The sequence below is a fragment of the Anguilla anguilla genome, chromosome 11, assembly GCF_013347855.1.
Source record: "Anguilla anguilla isolate fAngAng1 chromosome 11, fAngAng1.pri, whole genome shotgun sequence".
Lineage (NCBI taxonomy): Eukaryota > Metazoa > Chordata > Actinopteri > Anguilliformes > Anguillidae > Anguilla > Anguilla anguilla.
Genome location: NC_049211.1, coordinates 37,862,915 through 37,888,345, shown reverse-complemented (window position 1 = coordinate 37,888,345; position 25,431 = coordinate 37,862,915). Strand labels below are relative to the sequence as shown.

Sequence of the window (25,431 nt, the reverse complement as noted above, 5' to 3'; positions counted from 1 at the left end):
TTTTACCTTTATCCTATCTATCAGCAAAATAAGGTTTTTTTTTTTTTTTTTTCCCCACTTCAGAATAATTTAAATTAGGGGTAAAAAGTAAAAATGACCCAGTCATCTTTCTATTGGATTTCATTTTGAATGAGTGAGGGAATGATCTGGATCGTAGGTGAGTTTGAGTTGGTACAGTTACATTACCCTCACTGTCAGTTAAATGTGGTAAAAGTACTGTTTACTGTTGTTGTTTTTTTTTCTGACTTTGAGAAAAATATGCCTAAAAAAAACACATTTTCTCTACTTGGCATAACATGCTGGGCATGAGTTTTGCTAATTTTAACAATGCCTAAATTAACCAAGCTGTAAGGTAGCTAGCTTGAAATAAATCCGGGTTAACTTGCTAAATTTTCCTTGTCACGGTGATGCCTGACTCGCTAAATAGAAGCTTGTAGTGACAAAACCCGGAAGTAAGTTCGCATTTTTGAGCCATGGGTTCCCTCATCTTGATTTCCAATGCTTTCTGACTTGCAGCATAAGAATGCTAAATTTCTTCCCCATCCACCATGCTCCTGTATGGAGACAGCAGGCTAGCTAGCTTGGCTGCGTTGATGACGGCACTATTAAACCTCACTGTACCCAGTGCAAAGTGCCACCGACATTTTGAGAACGATTCCCAAACTTTTTCTCCTAAATTGGGAATGCCCCATTTCACTCATCATCGGTGCTCACTGCTGCAGCCTCTCGGTGTGGATGAGTCAGCGAAGACACACACGCTCTCCTCCGAAGCATGCGGTGTCAGCCGCAGCTTCTTACCACAGCGTAGTCTACAGGCTGAGCTCGCACAGACATGAGTGGGAGCTTCACGTGCAGCCCAGGAAGTGTGACTGCACGAGCCAGGCTGGCCAGCAGGGGGTGCTATTTCACAAGGAGCACTATCATCCTTGCCAACTGAAACTCTTACGAGGTGAAACATTCCCACAGGACTTCCACAGTTTCCACTGCAGTAGCCACCCTCTTCATAACACATTTTTGGAAATGTTATATCTCTGAGCTACCAAGACCACTTGGCAAAAAGCATTTGCCTGTCATTACATTGAGGCAATATCCATTTTCCCTAAGTGCCTAAAACCACACCACCCCTGTCATTGCTCTGACTGGTTGATGGCAAAGCCAAGGCAGCAGACTGTGTCTCCACGACCTCGAACCTGCGACCACAGGGCCTAAATTGTGCTCATCGTGAGCCACCTTTCCTGTCGCAAGAGCACCACTTTCCAACCCATGCTCAAAATTATCCTCATCTGTTCTCCGCCTGTCCCATGTCTCCATACCCTGGAACCAGAATGACCATGTTGTTATTTCAGGTGAATAAAACTGGATCACTATCCGGCTTCACTTGGTAGGTACGTTCAGTAATTACCTCACTGGGAGTCTCCTTTTTAAAATCTTTTCCTCAACCCTTTTTCCAAAATCGTATGGATGAGAGGAACGTCTTTCTGGACGTCCTTGGCTGCTCGGATTCTTCTTCCTCCTCTTTGGTCGCACGTTCTTTGTCCTTGCCCGTTCTCTTCCTAAAGAACGCTAACAGCGGGAGCCTTCTCGCCTTTTTTTGGGGCGTCTCCGTTAGCACTTGCCTGTCCAGCAGCCTACAGCTTACCTCCCTCTCCACGTTCTCCCGATCGTCCTCTACCTTCCGCCTCTGCGTCTCTATCCACTCTTTCTGCCTGGCCCACAGCTCATTCTGCAGATCGAAATCCACCTGCAAGAACTGCTTCTCTCTCTCCATGGCTTCTCTTTCACTGTGAATGAACTTACTCTCCCACTCCACCATCTCTCTCGTCACATCCATCATCAATCTCTCCTGAACTACCCTTTCTTTCTCCAGTGCCAGCCTCTCCCTCTCTGCCACCATCTCACGCATCTTCAGCCCCATCCGCCCTTTCTCATGCTCCATCATTTCTACGTCTGCCACTATCGTCTCTTTCACCTGCTCCATCCGCTCTTTTTCCCTCTCTATGTTCTCAATCTGCACCACTATTACCTCCTCCATGCGTTCCACCCGCTCTCTCTCTCTCTCCAGGCACCCCACCATCATCTCTTTCTCCTCCTCTATCCTCTCGTTCACTCTCTCCATCTTCTCCATCTGCGCCACCATGATCTCTTTCTCCTCCTCTATCCTCTCATTCACTCTCTCCATCTTCTCCATCTGCACCACCATGATCTCTTTCTCCTCCTCTAACCTCTCGTTCACTCTCTCCATGTTCTCCATCTGCGCCACCATGATCTCTTTCTCCTCCTCCATCCTCTCGTTCACTCGCTCCATCTTCTCCATCTGCACCACCATGATCTCTTTCTGCTCCTCCATCCTCTCCTTCACTCTCTTCATCTGCGCCACCATTATCTCTTTCTCCTCCTCCATCCTCTTGTTCACTCTCTCCATCTCCTCCATCTGCGCCACCATTATCTCTTTCTCCTCCTCCATTTTGTCTCTCTCCTGCTCTATCCTCTCTCTCGCATGCACCATAGTCTGCTTCTCTCGCATCCACCAATCTCTCTCTAAGCACATCACCCTCTCCATCTCTTCCCTCTGTTTCTCCACCATCTGGTTCACTTCCTGCCTTGCCAATACTTCCCTCGCTCTGACCTCGGCCTCCAGAGCTGCCTTCTCTCTCCTCCATTCCTCCCTCTCTCGAAACATCTCCTCATCTTTTGCCTTTATCGCCATCGCCATGGCGGCATCAATATTTCGCACGCCTGCCTTCTGTTTAACACAAAGAAAAGGACGTAAGCAGCTGCAAGCTCCCGGATTACACAGTAGTTGCAGAAATTGCAGTGACCTTATTCATGAATTGGTTTTTTTTCCCCATTCAATGGCTTTCATTGGTCAAGTTTTTGGTTGGCAGTATGCACTTGTAGCAGAAGCTGATTTCACAGGTTTTTATCAGCAATTCAGGTGTTTATCAGGGCCCCAAAATATAGTCAAATCTGATCCTTTAAGTATCCCACACCAGCACGATGCTTGTGCGGAAAAGATTTGCTAAATAAGTTTTTCAGACTGTAGCTGGAAAAATAGTCTGGGTCAGGCAGTGCTGCCCTGTGCTATAAGCAAGGTACACACTGCATGTAGGCCCCGCCTCCCGCAAAAGGGCCCCTTATAACCACTGTTTGAAATAAGCCCCTCCCTCTCCACTTTCCACGATTGCAAATTTGGGGGCAAAACTGACGGGCAGCCCTAGGATCAGGTTATATTACCGTTGGTCAGCAATAAAAAATGATTTTGAACATAATTATTGTCATTCTTCCCTGGTACCGTGTCCCTTTTTGTCACCTTATTCTCATGAGCGGCAAACAACTCCCCTCTTAACATCAGAATACACACAACAGTAGCATTATCAAATCCCACAACACACACGTATGTGTGATTTCATTTGCCCCAGGTCTCCATAATGTATTTTTCGTATTATTTATTTTTATTGACATTATTATATAGAGTTCAATGACCATATTCTCAGACACTTCATTATTGCAGGTAAAATACATTATTTCAGTTCACTTGTAACAGAAAATTAATTCAAGAAATGTTGCGTTCAACCAGCCTGTTAATACTTAATTGCTTTTAATTTTTAAAAAATCGGCATTTTTACTACTTACCCGAGATCGTAACTTCCGGAATAAATCCATCTCCGACGTTACTTATGATCCAAATGACTGTTCTTGTAACGTATAAGCAAATAGCTAATTCGGAGCAAAAGGTTTAGTAAGATCACAAATGTGTGATTAGAATGCTCTTGACTGAACGTTGTAATGTCGATGCAAAAATCACCACTAGTAGCTTAAATGAAAGCAATGTAGTTTTTTGAAACGACGGGGTAAAACTGGTTCAGATTACCTGAATATATAGAACCTGTAGGGGCACGTCACAGATGCTACTGTTACGTCACGCGGACATGCGATTGCCGAAATATGACAAAAAATTATTCATACAACGGCTCGAATTAATACTCGATTTTTACAGGCGGATAACCACGATAAGGCAAAAATGTATCAGGTAGTCTATATTTTATAAACAAGCCCAATTTTTATTTTCGGAAATAAATTTGCTAACTTAGCTAAATAAAATGCAACCAATAGCACCGCTCGAGAACTATTAATCCGCAACGGATTTCACGTTTGTGCATTCGAAGCACCCGCTTAGCAATGTGCTCACAAGGGATCTTCCTACCACTGCGAGAATGGAGGAGGGTTTACGGTTTAGCTCAGAATGTAATGATAGTACAGAAAAGTAAAATCCGTTATGTGATACTAGGCTATTTCTCACGAGTCCGAATATAAAATACCATAAAATCCAGAGGATAAATCACCGATTTATCTAAATCTACAGTATACCCATTCAAACATGTGCACATTTTAATGAATGAGCATATTTAAATTTAAAAAAAAAATTTTTTTTGTCTGTTTCACACTGGTATCTCCCCGGACTGTTCAGTTGACCTAAGGGCTCTGTGCCAGTCCTTTTGAGAGAATCTTATTTATTATTTGCAGTTTACAAATAAATAAAGTTTTTATAATTAAAATCAAACTGAATTTCTTTACTGAAAGGTATAAAACCAGTGTTACTCCTGTAGAGCAGTAAATGACCAATCATCAACAAAATGCCTTCTTTTGTCAATCTGTTTAACAGAACATTATGTGGACAAATTTTGTCAGCATATTTAATGCCCAACTGCCATTGTAATCCATAAACTGCAGCGCCCTCTGCAGACCTGGAAGAGCACAGAGCCAGCAGGCATGCCCCCTATAATGTGTGAAACCAGCCGGCCTTTCTGCATTCCTGCAGTCGAGTAGTCTAGCTGCGCAGATATTACAGAACTGCACATTCTGCGCATCTGGAGCTGCAGAAAGCATGAGCCTGAGGAGTAAAGACAAGCTACTGCAGCAACGCAGCTACTGCAGCACTAACACCGATTATACCTTGTCCTGCAAGGCTGCCAGCCAATCAGCAACTGGGCCAAAGGTGTACCCCTGCACAAATAACCAATGGGATTAGTTTACACATCTAAATATTGTGTTTACTGGCAGTAGCACATGTTAAGATCATGTTACTCAGGTTAAACACCTGTCACAAGTATAAATGCCATGAGAAGACTCCTGGATTAGTCAAACACAGATGAACACCTGGAAATATTTCAGCCAGTTTAATCCGTACAGATGAAACAGTCTGGAGATAAGACATGAATCGAGGGAAATATAAAAATGAAAAGCGGCCTTTCAGCTCTGGTCCCGTTTTCTGCAGTATCTGTTCTGGAGTGAATCTACAGATGCATTACAGCTCCTCATTAAGACCCCGTAAAGGAACTCTCACACACGTCCTGGTATGACATCACCAAATGATCATTCCGAGGCGTCTGAGAGAGTAGCCCACTGTGCAACATGAATAATGACATCATCAGTCCACGCCACAACCTTCACCTTTACCAGAAAACCATGCGCTTCATAACAATATGTGACATTATACTTCTGAGTGCATGTTTCGGGTACTGCAGTTCTGAGCATTGTAGTTGTGGGTATTGCAGTTCAGAGTAGTGAATAGTTCTGCGTGCTGTACATTTGGAGATAATTATATTTTTACCTCTCAGTGAACTTCCATCCACAGTCATTTCACTTGACACTGGCATATTTTGCCTTAAAAATTTATTAAATATAAATTTAATCCATTATGAAGTTTTGACACAAAATTATTTTATAATTTATAGTGTGCAACATTACACCTCCTTTATCAGGAAGCTCTACTATTGCTTATCAATATTTGTTAAATTATATACCACATGGAAATGACAATTATGTGTGTGTTTGTATGTGCGTGTGTGCATTTGCATGTACGTGTGTGTGTGTGTGTGTGTGCGTGCATTTGCACATGGGTGTGTATGTGTGCGTGTGTGCATGTGTGTGTGTGAGTGTGTGTGTGCATGCATGTGCACGGGGGGGGGGGGGGGGGGACATATTTTGTCCCTGCACAAATCATTTCTAAATCCTTCCCTGGGTGGGGGAGGACCCACTGCCTTACTGAAAAATGCCTCATAACTCCCTTAATGGAGTGTATCCATTCTGACAGACTGTTCAGCGCTGAGAGCAAGAGGAATAAATTAAAGGGATGCCACTCATCCAATGGGGTGTTAGAGGGTTCCTGTTCCACAGACAGGGCTGTCCTCTGGGCTGAGTCAAGGGGACAAGCAGTGCCCTGGATGTGCCAGCAGAGGTCAGTGTTTCTCACAGCACTCCATCTGTTTTTCGCAGAGCGAGCAGAGGTAGGGCTGGTCGTCGCAGTGCACTCTCTGGTGCTGCCGATAGTAGCTGGACTGCTTGTCGTTCTGGCCGCAGCGGCTGCACTCGTAGCTCTTCTCGCCGTCGTGGATGCGCTGGTGCTGCTGCAGGTTGCTGAAGCTCTGGAAGACGTCGCCGCAGATGGGGCAGCTGCAGCCCCGCAGGCCCCTGCAGTGGCGCTGGTGCGCCTCCTGGCTGCGGCGCAGGGAGAAGCGCTTATCGCAGCTGCTGCAGCGGAAGGGCTTCTCGCCCGAGTGCATGCTCTGGTGCCGCCGCAGGTGGTCCAGGCGGCGGAAGGCTTTCCCGCACGCGACGCACAGGTACGGCTTGTGGTCCGGGTCCAGGTCCCGCGGGCACGGGAAATTCATGCGGGGGGTGAAGCCGTCGGCACGGATGGTGAAGTGCTGGGGGGTACCCCGGCTGTGGGGGCAACCCCCCCGCTGAGCTGGGGACAGCCGGTCCGAGAGGAAGAAGCTGTGTGGGACGCAGAAGGCTTCCGTGCCCGGGTCCCCTTCTCCCTCTGTGCCCTGACCGTCCACAACCGCGCGCCCACAATCCGTCATGCAGAAAAGCTCAGCGTCCGGAAATACCCTGTGAATGTAGGCCGGCTCCATGTCCAGCACCTCCTCTTTGATATGCACACAGCTCACTTCCGGACAGCCCTCTGGCGCGGCCTCCTCCAACTCCGGCACCTCCTCTTTGATGGAGAACACCTCTGTCTGGAGGAGCTCTTGTTTGATGGCTACAGGCTCCAGCCCCAGGTCCTCCTCTACTGGCTCCTGTTTAAAACTCGCCGCTTGTAGCTCCATCACGCAAACAATCGCACAGCAGGCCTGTCGACAGTCAGAATGGCATTTAAGGCACACAAAAAGCGTAAACGACATTACAACATAACATTAACTTTCACATGGGCATGTTTTGAAGAGCATGTAGGCCAAAATGTGACAACTGCAGATCACAGCCGCGGACAGTACAATATTTACACTGTAAACGCATGATCCTGCTAATTACCGATAGTTCGCTATATGTTGTGAATGAACCGCGAAACCGCAGCCGGAAACTGCAAGAAACTGCCTGGTGTATTCTTCAGAAATCAGATTAGATCGAGCAAATACAAACAAAAACAAACAATACAGACTGAAATGATAAAAAAGACAAAAAATAACCGTAACTGAGTTCCTCTTGGTCCAGTAAATTCTGTTTCTGTAGCCTATCCGACATGTAACTCACGCATGTCGTTCAAACGAGTGTCGAGAAAGAAATCGTACCAATAGCTCCTACTGTAACGGTTAACCTGTCACAAACCATAAAGCTTGCTGTTTCAAACAAGCTTTCTGTATGATTTATCCATCAGCGCACTCTAAAAACAAGCAATCTGAAAACCATATTAAAGCTTCCGATTTCCAAGCCCTCCGGTTTCTACCCTCATAACCGCAGCAAGATTCGTTTTTGATTGGCTGCGGTATTGAGATTTCTGGGTTGTCATTGGTCCATAGGAAAACGAATATCCGTGTCCTGTATATATTTTTTGAAGTAGGCTAATGAAACCCTGTTTGATTTAGCCATTTCTTTAGCAGTACGTATGAAAACTGTCGTATGAAGTCCTTTGTTTATGCTATAGTTTGCTATTTTTATAAACGCACCCTGGGCCAAATGTTTGAATATAATTCATCTGGAGAGCTGGAGCAATTCAAGAGGCTTTTACTATCTTTTCAGGGATTTAACAAGTTACTGAGTAATGTGTGTATTATGTATGTGTCTGAGTGTGTAAAAAATATATATAGGCCTTTACAATATACATACAATATTATATAGAGATTGCATAAATGTTATTGGCAAAAGAATACGAAAGCTTCCAAATCCCCGCCCCATCACAATAACTGACCAATTACACACAGCGAGCTCGACAAATGAACCAATCAAAGTTGGAATGTTTAGGTGATTCTGAACATCTTCGTGCGACCTGGGCTGCCAACTGTCACGCTTTCTGGCTCTGTCACGGTACCCATCTGAATAAAAAGACCGCAATTAAAAACAAAACTGCAAACTGTCTATCAGCTCGCACGAAAAAGAGACTGTCGATTGGCTGGCTACCTTTTACAGCACCCAGTTTGCACCCGCTGGACCGCGAACGGACCGCCCTGTGCTGCTGACCAGTTTGGCAACCACGTGGGAGTTGTCGCCCCATCGAATTAGTTCCAAAACAGTCTCCCTAAAACTACCACTTAAGCCTTTACTTGTGATTACAGAACACGTCTGACCACACGTTAAAATACAATATAGTTTCGAGGTGAATTCCTCGAGTTGTCTTTAAATTTTAATTACCCAGCACACACCTGGACAAATAAGAATCAATGACAACATCTGGGAGATTGATAAACGGAATTGGATCTTTCATTGTAACCAGATGTTATGGTTAGATGAAGTTTCTGGCCCACTAGCTGTGAGTTTAATGCAATAGAACAAGGTGGTTATGTTGAAAAGAGTGTCAGCAAAATATCGTAGTGAATTCATGCTGTTATGGGGTTGTACCAGTACAGGGGCCTGTATCACAAAGCAGGATTACAGAGATGGATACCTGCACTGCGTAAAACAGCTCTTTTTGCTTCAGACTATGTTCTATATTTTTGAAGGTCCGGATTTTACTTTATGCAGCTGTAAAGCTACCTGAGTAATCCTGTTTTGTGATACAGGCCCCAGTGGCTCTTTTATATGCAAAGACATTTTGGGCAAAAATCTGGTTCTCTGCCAGATGCTCTAACTTGGCAACAAATGGGTCTTTCAGCAAGGAAATTTCAAGCATACCTCAACATCTACAGAGAAACCATTAACTAACCACAGAATTAATGTTGTACAGTGCCATCTGAGTTTCCAGATTTCAACCCAATCAAAACTTTGTGGTTTGAACAGAAGAAGGAAGTCCACAAGAGTAAACAAAAAAATCTGCATGAAAGAATGATCAAAAGTGATTCCCATAAAATATTCACTAATCTCATAAAACACTAAGAAGAGAACTCGATAGTTATCCTAGGAATGAATTGATGATGAATAAAGCGGTCTACGCAAAACAAGGGTGTGAATAATTGTGACTCACACACTGTGACACACTTCTGGGAGGGACAGGACCGCTGGAAACTAGGAGATGCGATAACTCCAATTTCTCAGGCATATTTCTTTATATGAGAAAGAGACACCAAATCAACAAAATTTCACAAATCGTCCTGCTAAAGCCGTCTTTACGCTGCTATACTGGTTAAGAATGCTGGATCAGATCCAGGAAAAATGAAATTTAAAATGACCACGGTATTTATTTCATACAGCCTGCTTTTCTCATCCTTATCAAGGGTTTGAATAATTTTGGAGGGCACTAAATATATAAAGCGATGACTCATTTTGATAGGCGCTTGTTATTTTTTTTAAAAATTTCGGAACAAATACAGTTAAGCACTGATACATTGTTATAAAAGTGTCGTCACAGTGAAGAGCATCCATAACCAAAACTAATTTGCAAAGCTTGGAGGATGGATCGCTATAAATCTGTAGTAATGGAGTTTTCCTACATTTTACCATTGAAAATAGGATTTAAAGGATTTCAAATTTATTTAGCAGTAGTATACTGAATAAAGTCCTCAAGGCTAAAAACAAGTATGGTCCAAGACTGCAGCAAGAAAGTTCTTTATTTACAGAACAGCTTAGGAACGTCACAATGTGATCAGAAGGGATAAAGTCTTGAGTGGGGACAGAGGACGGAGGGAACATCAGGGGACTGGCTTGGTTTAGAAAACTGCTGTCGGTCAGCATGCAGTAGAGGAGGAGGGACCTCTGACTGTTAAGTGTGTCTGCAAACGTCTGCTTCGTGGACCGGAGACAGGAGAGTGGGATCAGCCGGGTGGGGGGGTCGAGGGGGGTCGGGTCCTCAGCCATGCCAGCCACGGGAGCCACCGTGTCTGCGACGACAGGAGCCGAGCAGTGTCTCGAGCGCCATCTTCAGAAACGCCTGGAAGTTACTGCTTCTCCTTCTGCTGTCCTGCAGGGAGACAGAGGACAGCAACAGATATCTTACGTGAAGACATGCCCTGACACCTCTAGGCCTCTTTTCTGTCTCACTGCAGTGTGCCTTCAGGGAAATCCTGTCTTTGTACAAGCGGTTCTCTCTGGACTGATAACAGTGGTCAGACTGTCCAGATGAGGATTTTAAATCTAATGGAAGAGAAATAGAGTAAGAGTCCAAACAGTGATAACCAATGAGTGTTTGTTCAAATCGGTGAGGTATTTGAACATGCGCCATGTTCCTGCCCAATATAGGATTCAGGAAACCTTCTTTCCCATTACTGAATTACAGTGCATGCTGGGAAATCTCCTGGTTAAGCACTTACCTCCCTGTTTCTCATCTCCCTTCTGATCACCTTTCTTGGGCTGATCCTTGGGGCTCTGAGGAGGCTGCAGGGGGTGCAGTCAATGCACATGTCTTTAGTCTTCAAACTTTATCTCTCGCAGTTACTTATCTTTAACTGTTATATGTCTTTAGCTGTCACCTATTTCCGAATACTAAGCAAGGAACCATCATTGACACACCATGGTCACCTAGCTATTCTCAGCTACCATTGCCAGTAGATAAAAAGTGGTGTTTTAACATGTGAGACAATCTGAGAACTAGACACCGAAATCCCTAACACCCTAACATTCTTGAAATTTACATAATCACTGAGATTCTAAAACGACAACCTTAAATCTCCCACAGCCGTATCTAAAATATAGTGTGCAACTTCAAACATTATGAAAGCTCCACTGGAAACTACATTATTCTCACTTGTTTTTACAAAGCAGGCATTATATCATACCTTTGTGTTGGATTTCTTGTCCGATTTATTACCTGGTTGAGGGGGGACAGGGAATATGTGATTAGTAAATTGAGTGATATCATCGATGAGTCAGGCTTCATGATCCCAATGAAGTAACCACATTCTGTCATTCTTCTGCAAAACAATATGATTGGCTAAAATAGTTCAGTCACTAGTGTTAATGGAGCCTCGACCACTTTTACCTAAAAATATAACAATATGAAAAGGGAAAAAAATGCTTTGTATATCAAACTCCAATATTCAAACCGCACATTCAAAAAGAACATTCTATTTTAACTAAATTGAATAAATCTTAACTTTGTATCAAGATTAATCTTTAAAATTTTTGAATATTGGGGTTTGATATACAAAGCATTTTTTTCTTTTCATGTTCTCCTATATTGAAAGAGACATGTTTGTGCACAAGGGTACGCAGGATCCAGGAGAGCGTGAGCTAAATTCTACAGCATAGGCCTACAAAATCTAAAACTTTCCCTGACACTGTCACAGCAACCTTCATTTCCTGTCAAATGAAAGCTAGAGAAACAACCTTGATACCAGTCCTGAATCCCCTCACAGTCATGTCATTGTGTGTGCTACCGCCTTAAGCTGATCTTGTGCATAAAGTAAAAATGAACGAGCAGTCTGGTGGATATACTGATTCTAAAACCATGTGGCTATCAAGAGCATTATCTACGTTTGTTAAAATGGAATGAAATGTTGACAAATAGGTCAACTTCCTTCCACAGTTGGCCGCGAACATTGACGTTGTTCCATTGCTAGCAACACAATTGTTTATTTCACTAACCCAGGGGTCCTCAATCATATCCAGAAAGGGCCGGTGTGGGTGCAGGCTTTTGTCCCAACTGGGCAGTTACACACAAATTTTCCCACTAGAAATGTTGAGGATGTTGTGTTTTGTACCCAGGCAAGTGAGGATGATTAGTGAAAAAGTATACAAAATGAGCTATGCGAAATCGTATTGAGGTATCGGAACCATTGCTGTTTAGCAAGATAACATTAGCTCAGCGAAGTTGCTAGGTCTAGCTAACCTAGCTAACTAACTCCTCAATCCTATCCAGAAAGGGCTGGTGTGGGTGCAGGCTTTCATTCCAAGTTTCCAACCAAGCAGTTACACACCTGATTCCACTAATCAAAGTTGTTAGAAGAGGCTCTTGTGGTTTATTAGTGGAATCAGGTGTGTAACTGCTTGGTTGGAACAAAAGCCTGCACCCACACCGGCCCTTTCTGGATAAGATTGAGGAGCCTTTTTTTGTAAAGGAAATCAACAAAACAGCGTAAAATATTTGCATAATGAAATAACTAAAAAGAATGAAGGGCGACACATTCATTAGAAGGACAATATCAGTCATGAGAAGCAGGGACGTGTGTTTACAATGAGTCTAACGTGGAGTTGGATGTTGAATGGGCTTCTATTGGATGGGGGGGGGGGGGGGGTATGGGTTGCTTATACGGGTATATCTAAATATCTAAATATTGAAGCAAGCGAACTAAAAACTGTCTGGGGTGCACACAAAAGCCCGGGTAGGTGTCAAAATGACCCCAGAAGTCTTATAAAGTGAAATTCCCCTTTAATGTCGGTGTCTCTAAAATGTCTCCAAAACTTGAATGGTTGGACACATTGGGTATTTGGTGGTTATGCCATTGCTCTGCATCTGCTGAGCCAGTGTTTGGTATTCTGTTGTAAGTAAAAATGAAAAAAATAAAAACAGCATTTGTTTTATGGTGGAAATGACATATAGGCCTAATCAATGAAATCATACATACATACATACATACATACATACATACATACATTTTAAGTATTATACCATTAAGACACTGAGAAATCTTTTATTTTATTTTTTTGTTTGGGGGGGGTTACATAACTTAATTTTTTCCTTTTGCATATGCTACATCTCAGTTTCTCCCTAAATACTTTGATATTTACAGAAACATTACAACAGCTAATTTAATTGTATTTCCTGGTCTTGTTCACAAGACAATTTACTAAATTATAAAATTAAAATGAGCATTTGCGAAATATATGCTATTTAGGGAGAGTAAGCTACGGTGCTCGAGTATAACTAGGTCAATAAAACTTTTAGTCAGTTAGATTCATTTAGCTCATATCAGACCGCTCATAAAGCATATTTAATGTAATATTAAAAATAAATAAATAAAATAACTTTATAGATAACTATTTAATAGGTAACTAACCTTTTGATCCTGGCATTTTGGCTGCAATCCAGTGTCGTCGTGTTTTCAGAAAACGCAATGCCGAGCGCCGTCAGCCACGCGCATTTATGGCCCGGTCTCGTGAATACGGGTGTCACTGGGGCCCCTTCGGGAAAGAGCGACTGGAACAAGCAAAGAGTCCAGTCAGCTGGGCCGTTGGGCCGCAGAGCGCCTTTGCTGAGCTCAGGCGAAACGCCCATCCCGATCGTAATAATGCGCTTCATTGTCCACCAGCGCCGGCGCTTTGTCCAAATGAACGTACAGAAATCGCGCACCAATCGTCCATTACCTTGCTAATTAACGTTCTGCGACACAGAAGAATAAGAAAGTGGACAGCTTCAATGGATAATTTCAACATGCGGCAGCGTGTTTTGCCATTTCCAAGGCTTAAAATTAATTCATAATTCTATTTAGAGTATTTCAAGATTCTAAGAGTTATATTATATTTAGTGTTTTATGTCCTAAATAGTAGAATGTAGAAACATTGCACAATTGCATCTAATACTTTACATGGTTGGTTGTCTGATGTTTTATATGGTGTTTGGTGTAGTCTTGGAGCTGTGCGGTATGTGGTAAACCATAGTATCATGCGTCTTAAAATGGTGGCCAAATGAGTGAGTAATTTATCATGATAATAAATAGCTTATATCTTTTAAGTCAGTATTTGTAAATGATGTCCAAAAAGCTAATGCTCTAAATTAATACAATGGTTCTTCAATTAGCCTATAGTGTAAATCTACTTGATGACAAAGAGGAATAAAGAAATACTCTCACACTGTATCTTGCACAGACTCCTTATTCATACATGTCATAATCAATCATTCCTCATTTGTCTCTGAAAGGTGTACATAAATGGTTGTCCGAAAGAGTGTGCAGGAGAATTGTCTTTTCATTTCCCCACTTATAATTCCTTCATTCAAGCACCTGTTGTTCTTTAATGAACAGTTGTGCAAGCTTTATACTCAGTAATAAGTAAAACATTACCCTGGCAGACACTATTATTTTAGACATGCTGAAGTGAGTGCGGATGCACATAGTTTAGGAAGGTTGTTTTCAAGAAAGAACTTGCAAGACAGACCTAGTGAGGCAATTTTATTTCTTTAACAGTGGGGACAAGCTGTGGCCCTGTGGCCCTCTGTAGGGGGGTGTCCAGTCTTATCTGACACGGGGCCTGTGTGGGTGCAGGTTTTTGTCTTAGCCCAGCACTACGACACCTGATTCTGTTTACCAAGGTCTTGATTGAAGACCACGAGTAGTTAATTAGTTGAACCAGATGTTGTAGTGCTAGGCTAAAACAAAAACCTGCACTAGCACCGGCCATTTTCGGATAAGACTGAACACCCCTGCTCAAGGGGATAAACATGCTTCCTGTAGAGGTGGCATAAATGCTCTGTGAGGTTGTTTAGGGCCACAGCCTTCCATGGTCCACACAATTCAGGCTTTATTTATTTATTTTTATTTTTTTGAAAAATATTGTAATTGTGCAATATTCACAGAGTGTGAAAAGCTTCTTCGATGCTGTTGCTCTTGGGCTGTTTTGTAGTCTGTGATCACTGCCTACTGCATCTCTCCACATTAAAATATATTAAAAAATGATAGAAGACCAGTTTTAAAAATGCATATATTTAAAATCCAGTGAAGGCAGTCATTGGCCGATTTACATACTGTGTTTCATGAACCTGGCTGCTACGTCCCTGAGACAATCTAGGGGATGAGGGGAGTAACAGTAAAAATTAACCCAGGGAAAAAGGATCAAGGAAAACGGAAGGGTATGACCAAATAGAGAATTTATTTACAATTTAAATAGATGCTTACAACAGACCACAAAACAACAACTGAAATCTACTTCCTAAGTAACAAAAAGAAAGCCGGACTAGTTAGACATAAACAACAATTAAACTTTTAAATCAAAGAGAAAAGACCAGACACAACGCTAATAAACACCCTCCCTCCAATAGGGAGTTACCGACTCCGGCACACTACAGCTAGAGTATAGCTCGGTTCTACAGCCAACACGCAGACTGAAAGCTGCCGAATGGCCCACTGGCCCCGTCGGCACATTTCCCCAGGTCTTTAACCACCGGGCCCTGATGAGTGAGCGAACACCGGTGTGCTTAATCACCCACTGCAGCTGTAAGGAGGGGGGAAGGGCGGTACCTGGGGAGAGACACAGGAGGAAACAGGGGAAAAAAAGAAAAGGAACACACGCTATGGCCGTAACGCTGGCCCCGCCCCTTCCCATCAGTCCCGTCTTGTTCAGCCAGGGAATCGAAGAGTGGACTTAGTCCCCTACCTGAGAGCCTACCTGTATTCAGTCAATCATTAATCGCAGTGTCCAGGAAGGTCTCTCTCGGTGAACATGGGTCCTCGTACAGGCGGAACTGATTGGACTCCGTAGTCCACAGGCTTTTATTTCCGTTTAAAATTTCAGTTTGACAACCAGGATCTCAGCAGCGCTTCTTCAGGGTGAGCTGTGCCAGCCGGTTCCCTTCACAGCACCGAGGTCTGTACAATGGGAAGTGGCCTGCAGCGCTCGCGGTGTGTTGATAAGCCAATGGCGCGTGTGTGTAATGGTTTGTGTGTCTTCAGCGTTGTCGTCTGTGTAGTTTCACAGCAGAGCTCAGTTTGACGGTGTTTTCGGTTTCACATTGGACGCCCTTCTCCTGCGCCAGCCGCTCGCCTGTGGATGGTCTTCTTTCTTTCCTTCCTTCCTTCTTTCTTTCTTTGGAACATTGATGGTTTGTTTACTTGAAGATTGCAGATGTGCCTGGGTGTGACGGGGTCTGCAGCAGTCTTGTCATCAGAGCTGGTGAAACCGGAAGGTGGCGGATGATCTCTGGAGCACTGACTGAGCTGTTCTATGTTATTCCCAGGGGCCGATGTGAGTGTGTGATCCTGTGAGAAGATGAGTAAAGGATCCAACTGCAGCTGGGTGGGGGCAGAGATTCCTCTGTCCTCTCAGTTCTTCGATGGTGAGCGGGTTGGGTCAATTTGAGGGGGCGTGGCCAGGGGTGGTGGGTGGGATCAGGGGTGAGGCAGAATCCTGGGAGGCAGTGGCAGTTAGTGGGTGAGGTAGCTCCATGGGGTGAAGGGAGAGTCTTAAACTGTGGTGGTGGCCAGTCAGCTGTAGGCAGTGAAGTTTCACTTTTGCGACAATTATTTCCCTTTTTTGCGATAATTATTCTGCTCCGAGTAAAAAGCATTCCCAAAAAGTGACTCCTCTGCGGTGGACTGAATCTGTGAGAGCAGTGATGTGCATCACATGAAGTCGGTTTAGTGAGTAAACACAACTGGTTTCAGGTAAAACGAGCCAAACGCGCTCCATACAGTGCAAGGCTTGAGATGTTGAGACCTGACAACACGCCGGAGGAGCAGAAACTACACAATATCCTGTGCAGTCTAATGGTGGTTGTGGGTGGTTGCATTGTGTTTACCTGGTTGATAATAGCTTTTTAGGTGAAGCCAACAGACCCAAATGAACTTCTCTTTTCGGGTGCTTGTGACTACTATACCCTCCAGCACTGATGAACATCTGAGGGATTGAATCATCAGCGCACTTTGCTTTTTGCATTTTCTTTTATTTGCAAAATGTCTTCACTGAATGTTTATTCAGTGAAGACATTTCTGAAGTGTGTGAACAGCATTCCCAAGGTTTAAAGTTGAGAAAAGGTGGTTGAATTTAATCCTGGCCATTTTAACAGTATGTTCTGTCATTGCTTGACAATGCTTGGTGTAAACTTGACCATATGAAGAGATGTATTTTTTTTTGCATAGAATTGGTTGGAATGGAAACATTTTCTTCATACAGAACATGCTTAATGTCATTGCAGTGTTCTTTTCCGGTGCAAACATAGTTGAAATGGACTAGTCTGAAAAAACAGTTCTTGCCAAGTCCAGGAATCGAGTTCAGAGTAGGTCTTGTCAAGGCTGCAGACTTGCTTGGGGTCAGGAACTATTATGGCTTCAAGGAATTTGCACACTGGTTGAAAGAAACTGTTTATTTTTTGGAGTGCATCAGCATTGTAATGTCACCATCAAAATGATGGCGCTTGTCGGAGGGAAACTGAAGGAAATTTGACCTTGCTGATGTTAACATAAAAATACAGCACCACAGAAAACCTTCAGAATGTGAGCACCACCCATGCAAAATCTTTGGCGAGACGATATTTTCTGTGGGCTGCAAACTTTAAAAAGTTAGCCCGATGGGCCATTAAAAAATATACCTTATGGGGAGGCACACAGTCCATAGGGCGGCTAGCTCTCGGGCAACATCCCCCATGTTCATTCCCCACCATTGCACCTTCTCAGCTGTGGTACCTTCTGTGTCTGGTACCCTCTCTGCTTTCCACCCGTTTGAATAAAGTAAAAAATGAAAGGATTGTGGCCCTTTCAACTCTCCTTTGAAAGGTACAGATGTACCTTATTGGCAAACTCTGCAAAAGTATTCCGCCAGTGTACGCCAAACTCATGGTTATTAACAGGATTTAACGCCAAGTACAAAATGTACTGAAGTGCTACCACATAAGGGTTATCTTGAAAGAAAATCCAAAAGAAAAAAATCAGTGGCTAATTTGTGGTCGATACTGAATGGATGACTTTGTAATTATGAAAAGCTTTAATCACGGGTTCAGGACAGTTATGAGTTTGGCCACTTAGTGCACACCTCCTAGTGGTCGGCACGCCGGCGTGCCTAGACGGCTCAATTCGGACCTTCTGTGCTCCTGCAACCAAATTATGAGTTCAAAACACAAACTTGGTGTTTTAACTTTATTAGTAGACGATTCAGGACAACTTCCTATATTTCCTTTATTTCTTCCTGAGTTATGAATATAAACTAATCTAAGTATTGTTAGTATTGTAAATGGTACAAATGTCTTGCTTCATTTAAGCCATTTTTCAAGTCTCTGTGATGCTCACATCTGGAGTAATAAAGCTTTAAATAGGGCACCGCCTAAATGGACAAGGCTTGGCCAGATTTGGCATGTGCGCAAAAGGGTTAAAGACAGTCCTGCTCCTCTCTTTCTTGCTGACAGGTCAAGCATGGCATTTATTGATTGTCTGTACAGCACAGTGTCAGAGCTGAGGGGAGGAGCTGCACAGGAGTGAACATACGATTGGAGAGCAGGCACTGGGAAGGATGGCCTTCTGTCTGGCTGCCTGTCGAGGTTCAGTTCCATGTTCAGAGTGTGCACAGCGCTGCATGTCACTGTGTGTCTGTGTCACGGTGTGTCTGCGCAGCTGTGTCACAACTCGTCTGTGCAGCTACGTGTGTGCCTCGCAGTGCACCTGCGTGGCACTGCCTGCCTGTGCCACAGCTCATCTGCGCAGCTGTGCGCCACAGCGAATCCATCTGGCTGCGCATGAGCTCGCAGTCAGCCTATCCGACTGCGTGTCTCCACAGTGATCAGGAAGGACCTCTGGCTGTTCCTCATTCCTGCTGGCCTGGCCCTCATCATGCTCATCTTGTTCCTGGAGGAGATGGGCTTCTTCTACCGAAACGTGTCATCCTCCAGACGCAGGCGTCTCTCTCTGTGGATCCTGGGATTGTACCCGGTACGGTTCCGCTGAGATACAGCTCTACTGAGATACAGATACAGTCCCACTGAGATATAGCTCCACTAGAATACAGATACAGCCCCACTGAGATACAGATACAGCCCCACTGAGATACAGTCCCACTGAGATACAGATACAGTCCCTCTGAGATACAGATACAGTCCCACTGAGATACAGATACAGTCCCTCTGAGATACAGATACAGTCCCACTGAGATACAGATACAGATTTACTGAGATACAGATACAGTCCCACTGAGATACAGATACAGTCCCGCTGAGATACAGATACAGTCCCACTGAGATACAGATACAGTCCCACTGAGATACAGATACAGTCCCTCTGAGATACAGATACAGTCCCACTGAGATATAGATACAGCCCCACTGAGATACAGATACAGTCCCACTGAGATACAGCCCCACTGAGATACAAATACAGATTTACTGAGATACAGATACAGTCCCACTGAGATACAGATACAGTCCCGCTGAGATACAGATACAGTCCCTCTGAGATACAGATACAATCCCTCTGAGATACAGATACAGTCCCACTGAGATATAGATACAGCCCCACTGAGATACAGATACAGTCCCACTGAGATACAGCCCCACTGAGATACAAATACAGATTTACTGAGATACAGATACAGTCCCACTGAGATACAGATACATTCCCTCTGAAATACAGCCCCACTGAGATACAGCCCCACTGAGATACAAATACAGATTTACTGAGATACAGATACAGTCCCGCTGAGATACAGATACAGATTTACTGAGATACAGATACAGCCCCACTGAGATACAGATACATTCCCTCTGAGATACAGATACAGTCCCACTGAGATACAGATACAGTCCCGCTGAGATACTGATACAGTCCCACTGAGATTCAGATACATTCCCTCTGAGATACAGCCCCACTGAGATACAAATACAGATTTACTGAGATACAGATACAGTCCCGCTGAGATACAGATACAGTCCCACTGAGATACAGATACATTCCCTCTGAGATACAGCCCCACTGAGATACAGATACAGTCCCTCTGAGATACAGCCCCACTGAGATACAGATACAGCTCCACTGAGATACAGATACAGCCCACTGAGATATAGATACAGCTCCACTGAGATACAGATACAGTCCCACTGAGATACAGATACAGCCCTACTGAGATACAGATACAGTCCTGCTGAAATACAGCCCCACTGAGATACAGATACAGTCCCGCTGAGATACAGCCCCACTAGAATACAGTCCCACTGAGATACAGACCCACTGAGATATAGCTCCACTAGAATACAGATACAGTCCCACTGAGATACAGAGCCACTGAGATATAGCTCCACTAGAATACAGATACAGCCCCACTGAGATACAGATACAGCCCCACTGAGATACAGCCCACTGAGATACAGATACAGTCCCACTGAGATACAGTCCCACTGAGATACAGCCCCACTGAGATACAGATACAGTCCCACTGAGATACGGATATAGTCCCACTGAGATACAGCCCCACTAGAATACAGCCCCACTGAGATACAGATACAGTCCCACTGAGATACAGATATAGTCCCACTGAGATACGGCCCCACTAGAATACAGCCCCACTGAGATACAGATACAGTCCCTCTGGGATACAATCCCACTGAGATACAGCCCCTCTGAGACACTTGGCAGGCTCGATTGCACCAGGCAAGATCAACCGAGCACAGAAAAGTATTTGAATCCAAAACAAATACGTATTTGACCCAGGCCTGTCCCTCTGTTCTGCCATTAACCCTCTTTTGTGTGCTTTCTGTGTCTCAGGCGTTTGGAATGACGTCCATCACTGCTCTGTACGTGCCTCGCTCTTCCTCTCTCTGCAACTTCATCGCTTCACTGTGAGTAATTTTCACTGTCCATCTGTATTTTATGTGATTATATATCATAGGAGTCTGGGCCTATATTCATTTTCTCTCCCTCTCTCTCTCGTTTTGTCCCTCCTTCTCTATCGGTCTGTCTAAAGGTATCACTCCATAACGTTGTTTAAGTTCATGGGCCTGATCACAGACTTTTTTGGGGGGAAGGCGCGGATGATTGAGGTTCTGGCCGGACAGCAGGTTTCTCCAGACCCCTTTCCCTGCTGCTGCTGCTGCTGTATGCCCCTCATCGCCATCAGCAGGTAACCCAAAACACTGATCGCCTTCGACAAGTAACACAAAACACTGATCGCCTTCGACAAGTAACACAAAACACTGATCGCCTTCGACAGGTAACCCAAAACACTGATCGCCTTCGACAAGTAACACAAAACACTGATCGCCTTCGACAAGTAACACAAAACACTGATCGCCTTCGACAAGTAACCCAAAACACTGATCACCTTTGACAAGTAACACAAAACACTGATCGCCTTCGACAAGTAACACAAAACACTGATCGCCATCAACAGGTAACCCAAAACACTGATCACCTTCGACAAGTAACACAAAACACTGATCACCTTCGACAGGTAACCCAAAACACTGATCGCCATCAACAGGTAACCCAAAACACTGATCTCCATCAGCAGGTAATACAAAACACTGATCTCCATCAATAGGTAACATGCACATAGCCTCATAGGTGTGAAACACACTAGCACACTTAGCCTCACAGCTATGAAACATGGTAACACATTAGCCTCACAGTTGTAAAACATACTAGCACGCGTAGCCTCACAGTTATAAAACATGCTAGCACACGTAGCCTCACAGCTATAAAACATGCTAGCACGCGTAGCCTCACAGCTATAAAACATGCTAGCACGCGTAGCCTCACAGATATAAAACATGCTAACACATGTAGCCTCACAATTGTAAAACACACTAGCACACTTAGCCTCACAGCTATAAAACATGGTAACACACTTAGCCTCACAGTCGTAAAACATACTAGCACATGTAGCCTCACAGCTATAAAACATGCTAGCACGCGTAGCCTCACAGCTATAAAATATGCTAACACACGTAGCCTCACAATTGTAAAACATGCTAACACACTTGCATTGTTTGGCATCGCCAGCAATATTATAAGTGTTTGCTCTCTCAGTTTCAGTCTGGGCTGGATGACTGCGGCTGTAATCCAGCTCTCTGTGGTGAGAACCATCCTGTTCTTCCTCATGCTGGTTCTTTGGACAGATGAACAGTATGACTATGGAGATGTGAGTAGAACCTGCTGTAGGTCTGCCTAATTTCTCACCTTTTCTACCACCACTTTACATGCTACTCTGAAAAGCTCTTTAAATCAAACACTTGAATACTGTTTTCTTCGGATAGCATTTGGAATGGTTATATGACTGAGGCTTTGGCATCGCAGGGAACCATCCTCTACTTTCTCTCAACTTTTTAAGTCTTTCTGCGGTCAAGTGGAAAAGCACAGAATCCACACCTAAAATGTGAGCCAGACTCCAATGCAGATGCATCATTCACTATTTATTTGTGCATGGTAATGTGCACAGTTCTTACATTTGACCCAATATACAGCATATATTTAACGTCGAACCAGAAAATCAGACACAGAAGCTTACTCACAGTGCCACACAACTGCCCATGTGGAATGGAATCATTAGGATATATATTTTATTTATTTATTTGGCAGATGCTGTTACCCAGAGTGAACTGCAATGTAATTATGCCAATATGCCTTAAATACCATTTACATCAGCAGAAATAATAATAATAACGATGAAAGCATGGATGCACAACAGCCAGTAAAGAAGGATCATGCAATAAATTATTGGCTAACCTTTCAACAGTTGTTGTACTTGTAGGGCATTTTAGAGCAACTTAGGCTACCTTTGTGTGGGTATAGAACTATGGTTTTTCCAGAATACTATAATTTGTTGGTGTATTTAAATCTTACCCATAAGTTCAAGTTTCTTTTATTGCCACCGGGCTAGGCTGGGATAATTGATTTCCAGTACAGTAGTTCAAGACCTTAAAGCTGTTCGGTGTAAACAAACAACACAAAAGACAAGACATCGCCATACAAGATTGTACATAACAAAACAAGATCCACACTGCCATCTCTGTAGAATGGTGTAAATAGGGTATAGTCATACCCATAATGCCACACTGCCACTGTGGAAGGATGAGATTGGGGTTCCTCTTTCCTCAGGTGGACTCTGTTAACCCCAATGTCTACGTCAATGCCATCATCGGTGTGTCCACGTTCCTGTCCTTCTACGGGTACCTTCTCTTCTACAAGGCCACCAAGCAGGGACTAAAAGGGTTTGGGCTCCGGGCCAAATTCATCTGCATCATCGTGGTTCTGGTTCTGTGTGGCCTTCAGAGCGGGATCCTGGAGACTATGGGGGCGCTGAAAGTCATCCCCTGCAGCCCCCCTTTCTCTGACCTCATGAGGTCCCAGCGTGAGTGCACTCCCTTTACTCTTCTCTGCATCATGTGACGTATCAGACCATGGGTTTGTTGCGCACATACTGACAAAGCTTAATACAACCCCTCCCACTGAGTGGGGTTTATCCTAGCATACAGAACACATCCAGGATCTATCCTGGATCTACCATTTAGTTTCAGCTCTGCCTTAACGCTGTCTAATACATTTCACTACACCGTTTAGCGGTGTGCGATGATAATGATTTCTTCATTTATGAGTGCCCCCCCCCCCCCAATCTTTCCTTTTCAGTTATATATCACTATTCGGTGATAGTGGAGATGTTCTGCATCAGCTTGTTTGCTCGACAAATCTTCCGGAAGGTGGAACCCTACTCAGAAGATCTAGGGGTGGAGCCTATCTCAGAGGAGGTCCTCGGGGTGGAGCTACAGCCAAGGAGAGGGCAGAGAGAGATGGATATTCAGACAGAGCAAGTGTGGCCTGCCGAGAGCCAGACCAAAACGATACCCGAGGAACTGTGGCCAGGCATCTCAGGGGGTGGAGCTAGCAATCCTGGATACAACAGCGATAGTGAGGACAGTTTGTGCCGGATTGAACATGCTCCTCTGGATCACTTCATGTTCCCGAAGAAAGGCATGACTTTGCCCAGTTCTTCGCAGCCTGCAAGCTCAAAGAACAGAGAGATTGGCTCTATGGAGATGTCCACAGTTACCCTCAACCCTGGGATCCAGAACAGTGAGAGCAGAGAAGCCACCATTGTCTAATGGTCAGTCTGTGAGATATGGGCACATAGACACAATGTCCTTACCTTTTCTGTTTTCTGAAAACCACTGTCACACTTGGCCAAAGTGTGATTTTTTGTTGAGCATCTGTTTTGGAGAATACCAAAGAAATTGGAGACATTTTGTCATTCTTGGTTGTGTTTGTGTGTACTGTCAGAAGTACTACTGTCAGAACAACTGCAAACCAGATACATGAATAGACGGACCCTGAGAGCACATGAGGAAGAAGGGGGAAGTATGTTTCACTTCTAGTTAGGTAGCAAGGTATTGTTCACATACCATTTTGTTTTTGCTATATTCTATTCTGTAATACTTTATTACTTCATAAATGAATTGTTTTGCTTCCCCTGTCATATGCTGGATGTGTCTATTAATTCTTTTTTGCTTTAGTGAGTAAACAAGCAGTTGGAAAGTTGACCTGGAATTTTTTTAACACTCACAGAATGATGACAAGTCTTCCAGTGCAACGTATTTTAATGAAAAGCAGCAGTTCTTTTTCATTACAAACAACACAATAGCTTTTAGCTGCCCACATACAGAGACACTCGCTCTCGGCTCGCTTATCTTTGCTGGAATATTAGCAACGAGCTAAGTAAAAATATAGCCACAAGCGGCGATGATCAGGGTCCAAGCAGATTGGGAGCATGTGGATGCTTGTTTGTTATTTAATTGTTAATGAAATGTGGTTTTCATGAATGCAAGCTGAAATAATGAGACACAGTCAACCGAAGAACTTGAAGATTTAGCATTAAGACCAGGTGAAGTAAGGCAAAGGCAGGGTTTGAACCCTCAACCTTTGGATTGGGAAACAAAGTCCTTTTCACTGAGTTACTGGCAAATTCAGTGTTGAGTACATGTATGCATGAACAAAAAATATGAAAGGGTGTAATTCCACGAAGTTTTTGAAACACAAGATACATTGTGAATTGAATACATTTTACAGTTTAAATACTTAGGTTAATTGTATACTTTTAGCACAATTTTGTGTATTCATTTTAAAATGGAGATGAATGGAGCATTTCTTAAATGTATGTAATTGTCTGTATTCATTCATGTGTTCATTTGAAATTGAGTCTGATCTTAAATATTTAACAAATTAAATGATATGTATGTACATGTATGTCTATTTATTTATTTTACCAAGACAAAAATACTCCAATGGACCATTTTCACATGCCATATTTAATTCCAAAATATAAAGACACGTTTTGCCTATTGTGAACCACACAATGGAAACACAAAGGGACATCAGGCACAAAAACACTAATGCAATTTAAAAAAAATAAAATAAAAATAAGTCCAATTTTTTAAATTCAAGTTCA

The 25,431-nt window shown here is 43.6% G+C and overlaps 3 protein-coding genes and 1 long non-coding RNA gene across 8 annotated transcripts; 1 reads left to right on the top strand and 3 right to left on the bottom strand.

Annotated features, from left to right (window-relative positions):
• Positions 1-1,290: 1,290 nt before the first annotated feature.
• On the bottom strand, positions 1,291-5,895 carry LOC118207897 (golgin subfamily A member 6-like protein 6). Its single transcript, XM_035382076.1, has 2 exons — positions 1,403-5,895; positions 1,291-1,314 (listed from the first exon to the last, which is right to left on the bottom strand). Exon 1 carries the CDS (start codon positions 2,711-2,713, stop codon positions 1,436-1,438), a length of 1,278 nt encoding a protein of 425 aa, XP_035237967.1. The 5' UTR covers positions 2,714-5,895; the 3' UTR covers positions 1,291-1,314; positions 1,403-1,435.
• A 51-nt stretch (positions 5,896-5,946) lies between these two features.
• LOC118207443 (zinc finger protein 28-like) lies at positions 5,947-7,772 on the bottom strand. 4 transcript variants are annotated; one of them, XM_035381033.1, is made up of 2 exons: positions 7,315-7,772; positions 5,947-7,136 (listed from the first exon to the last, which is right to left on the bottom strand). In XM_035381033.1, exon 2 carries the CDS (start codon positions 7,110-7,112, stop codon positions 6,240-6,242), a length of 873 nt encoding a protein of 290 aa, XP_035236924.1. In that variant the 5' UTR covers positions 7,113-7,136; positions 7,315-7,772; the 3' UTR covers positions 5,947-6,239. The 4 variants fall into 4 exon arrangements, with proteins under 4 accessions (XP_035236924.1, XP_035236925.1, XP_035236926.1 ...); XM_035381034.1 differs by having other exon boundaries at positions 7,470-7,772; XM_035381035.1 differs by having other exon boundaries at positions 7,572-7,772.
• A 2,304-nt stretch (positions 7,773-10,076) lies between these two features.
• On the bottom strand, positions 10,077-13,589 carry LOC118207541. Its single transcript, XR_004761398.1, has 4 exons — positions 13,365-13,589; positions 11,145-11,176; positions 10,680-10,743; positions 10,077-10,330 (listed from the first exon to the last, which is right to left on the bottom strand). It is a non-coding gene; the product is annotated as an uncharacterized LOC118207541 (long non-coding RNA).
• Positions 13,590-15,686: 2,097 nt separating this feature from the next.
• Positions 15,687-25,216, top strand: si:dkey-16n15.6 (organic solute transporter subunit alpha). 2 transcript variants are annotated; one of them, XM_035381214.1, is made up of 9 exons: positions 15,687-15,848; positions 16,256-16,354; positions 18,784-18,935; positions 20,760-20,833; positions 20,959-21,114; positions 22,023-22,134; positions 23,091-23,343; positions 23,619-24,093; positions 24,267-25,216. In XM_035381214.1, exons 2-8 carry the CDS (start codon positions 16,288-16,290, stop codon positions 24,089-24,091), a joined length of 1,287 nt encoding a protein of 428 aa, XP_035237105.1. In that variant the 5' UTR covers positions 15,687-15,848; positions 16,256-16,287; the 3' UTR covers positions 24,092-24,093; positions 24,267-25,216. The 2 variants fall into 2 exon arrangements, with proteins under 2 accessions (XP_035237105.1, XP_035237104.1); XM_035381213.1 differs by having other exon boundaries at positions 15,688-15,848; positions 23,619-25,216.
• The last annotated feature ends 215 nt before the right edge of the window (positions 25,217-25,431 follow it).

Excerpts from the sequence above, each read along its gene's own strand:
- LOC118207897 (XM_035382076.1), bottom strand. The coding sequence starts at position 2,713 with ATGGCGATGGCGATAAAGGCAAAAGATGAGGAGATGTTTCGAGAGAGG.
- si:dkey-16n15.6 (XM_035381214.1), top strand. The coding sequence starts at position 16,288 with ATGAGTAAAGGATCCAACTGCAGCTGGGTGGGGGCAGAGATTCCTCTG. Across the intron at positions 21,115-22,022 it reads CCCCTCATCGCCATCAGCAG|TTTCAGTCTGGGCTGGATGA; the intron begins GTAACCCAAAAC and ends TTGCTCTCTCAG. Across the intron at positions 22,135-23,090 it reads AACAGTATGACTATGGAGAT|GTGGACTCTGTTAACCCCAA; the intron begins GTGAGTAGAACC and ends CTCTTTCCTCAG.
- LOC118207443 (XM_035381033.1), bottom strand. The coding sequence starts at position 7,112 with ATGGAGCTACAAGCGGCGAGTTTTAAACAGGAGCCAGTAGAGGAGGAC.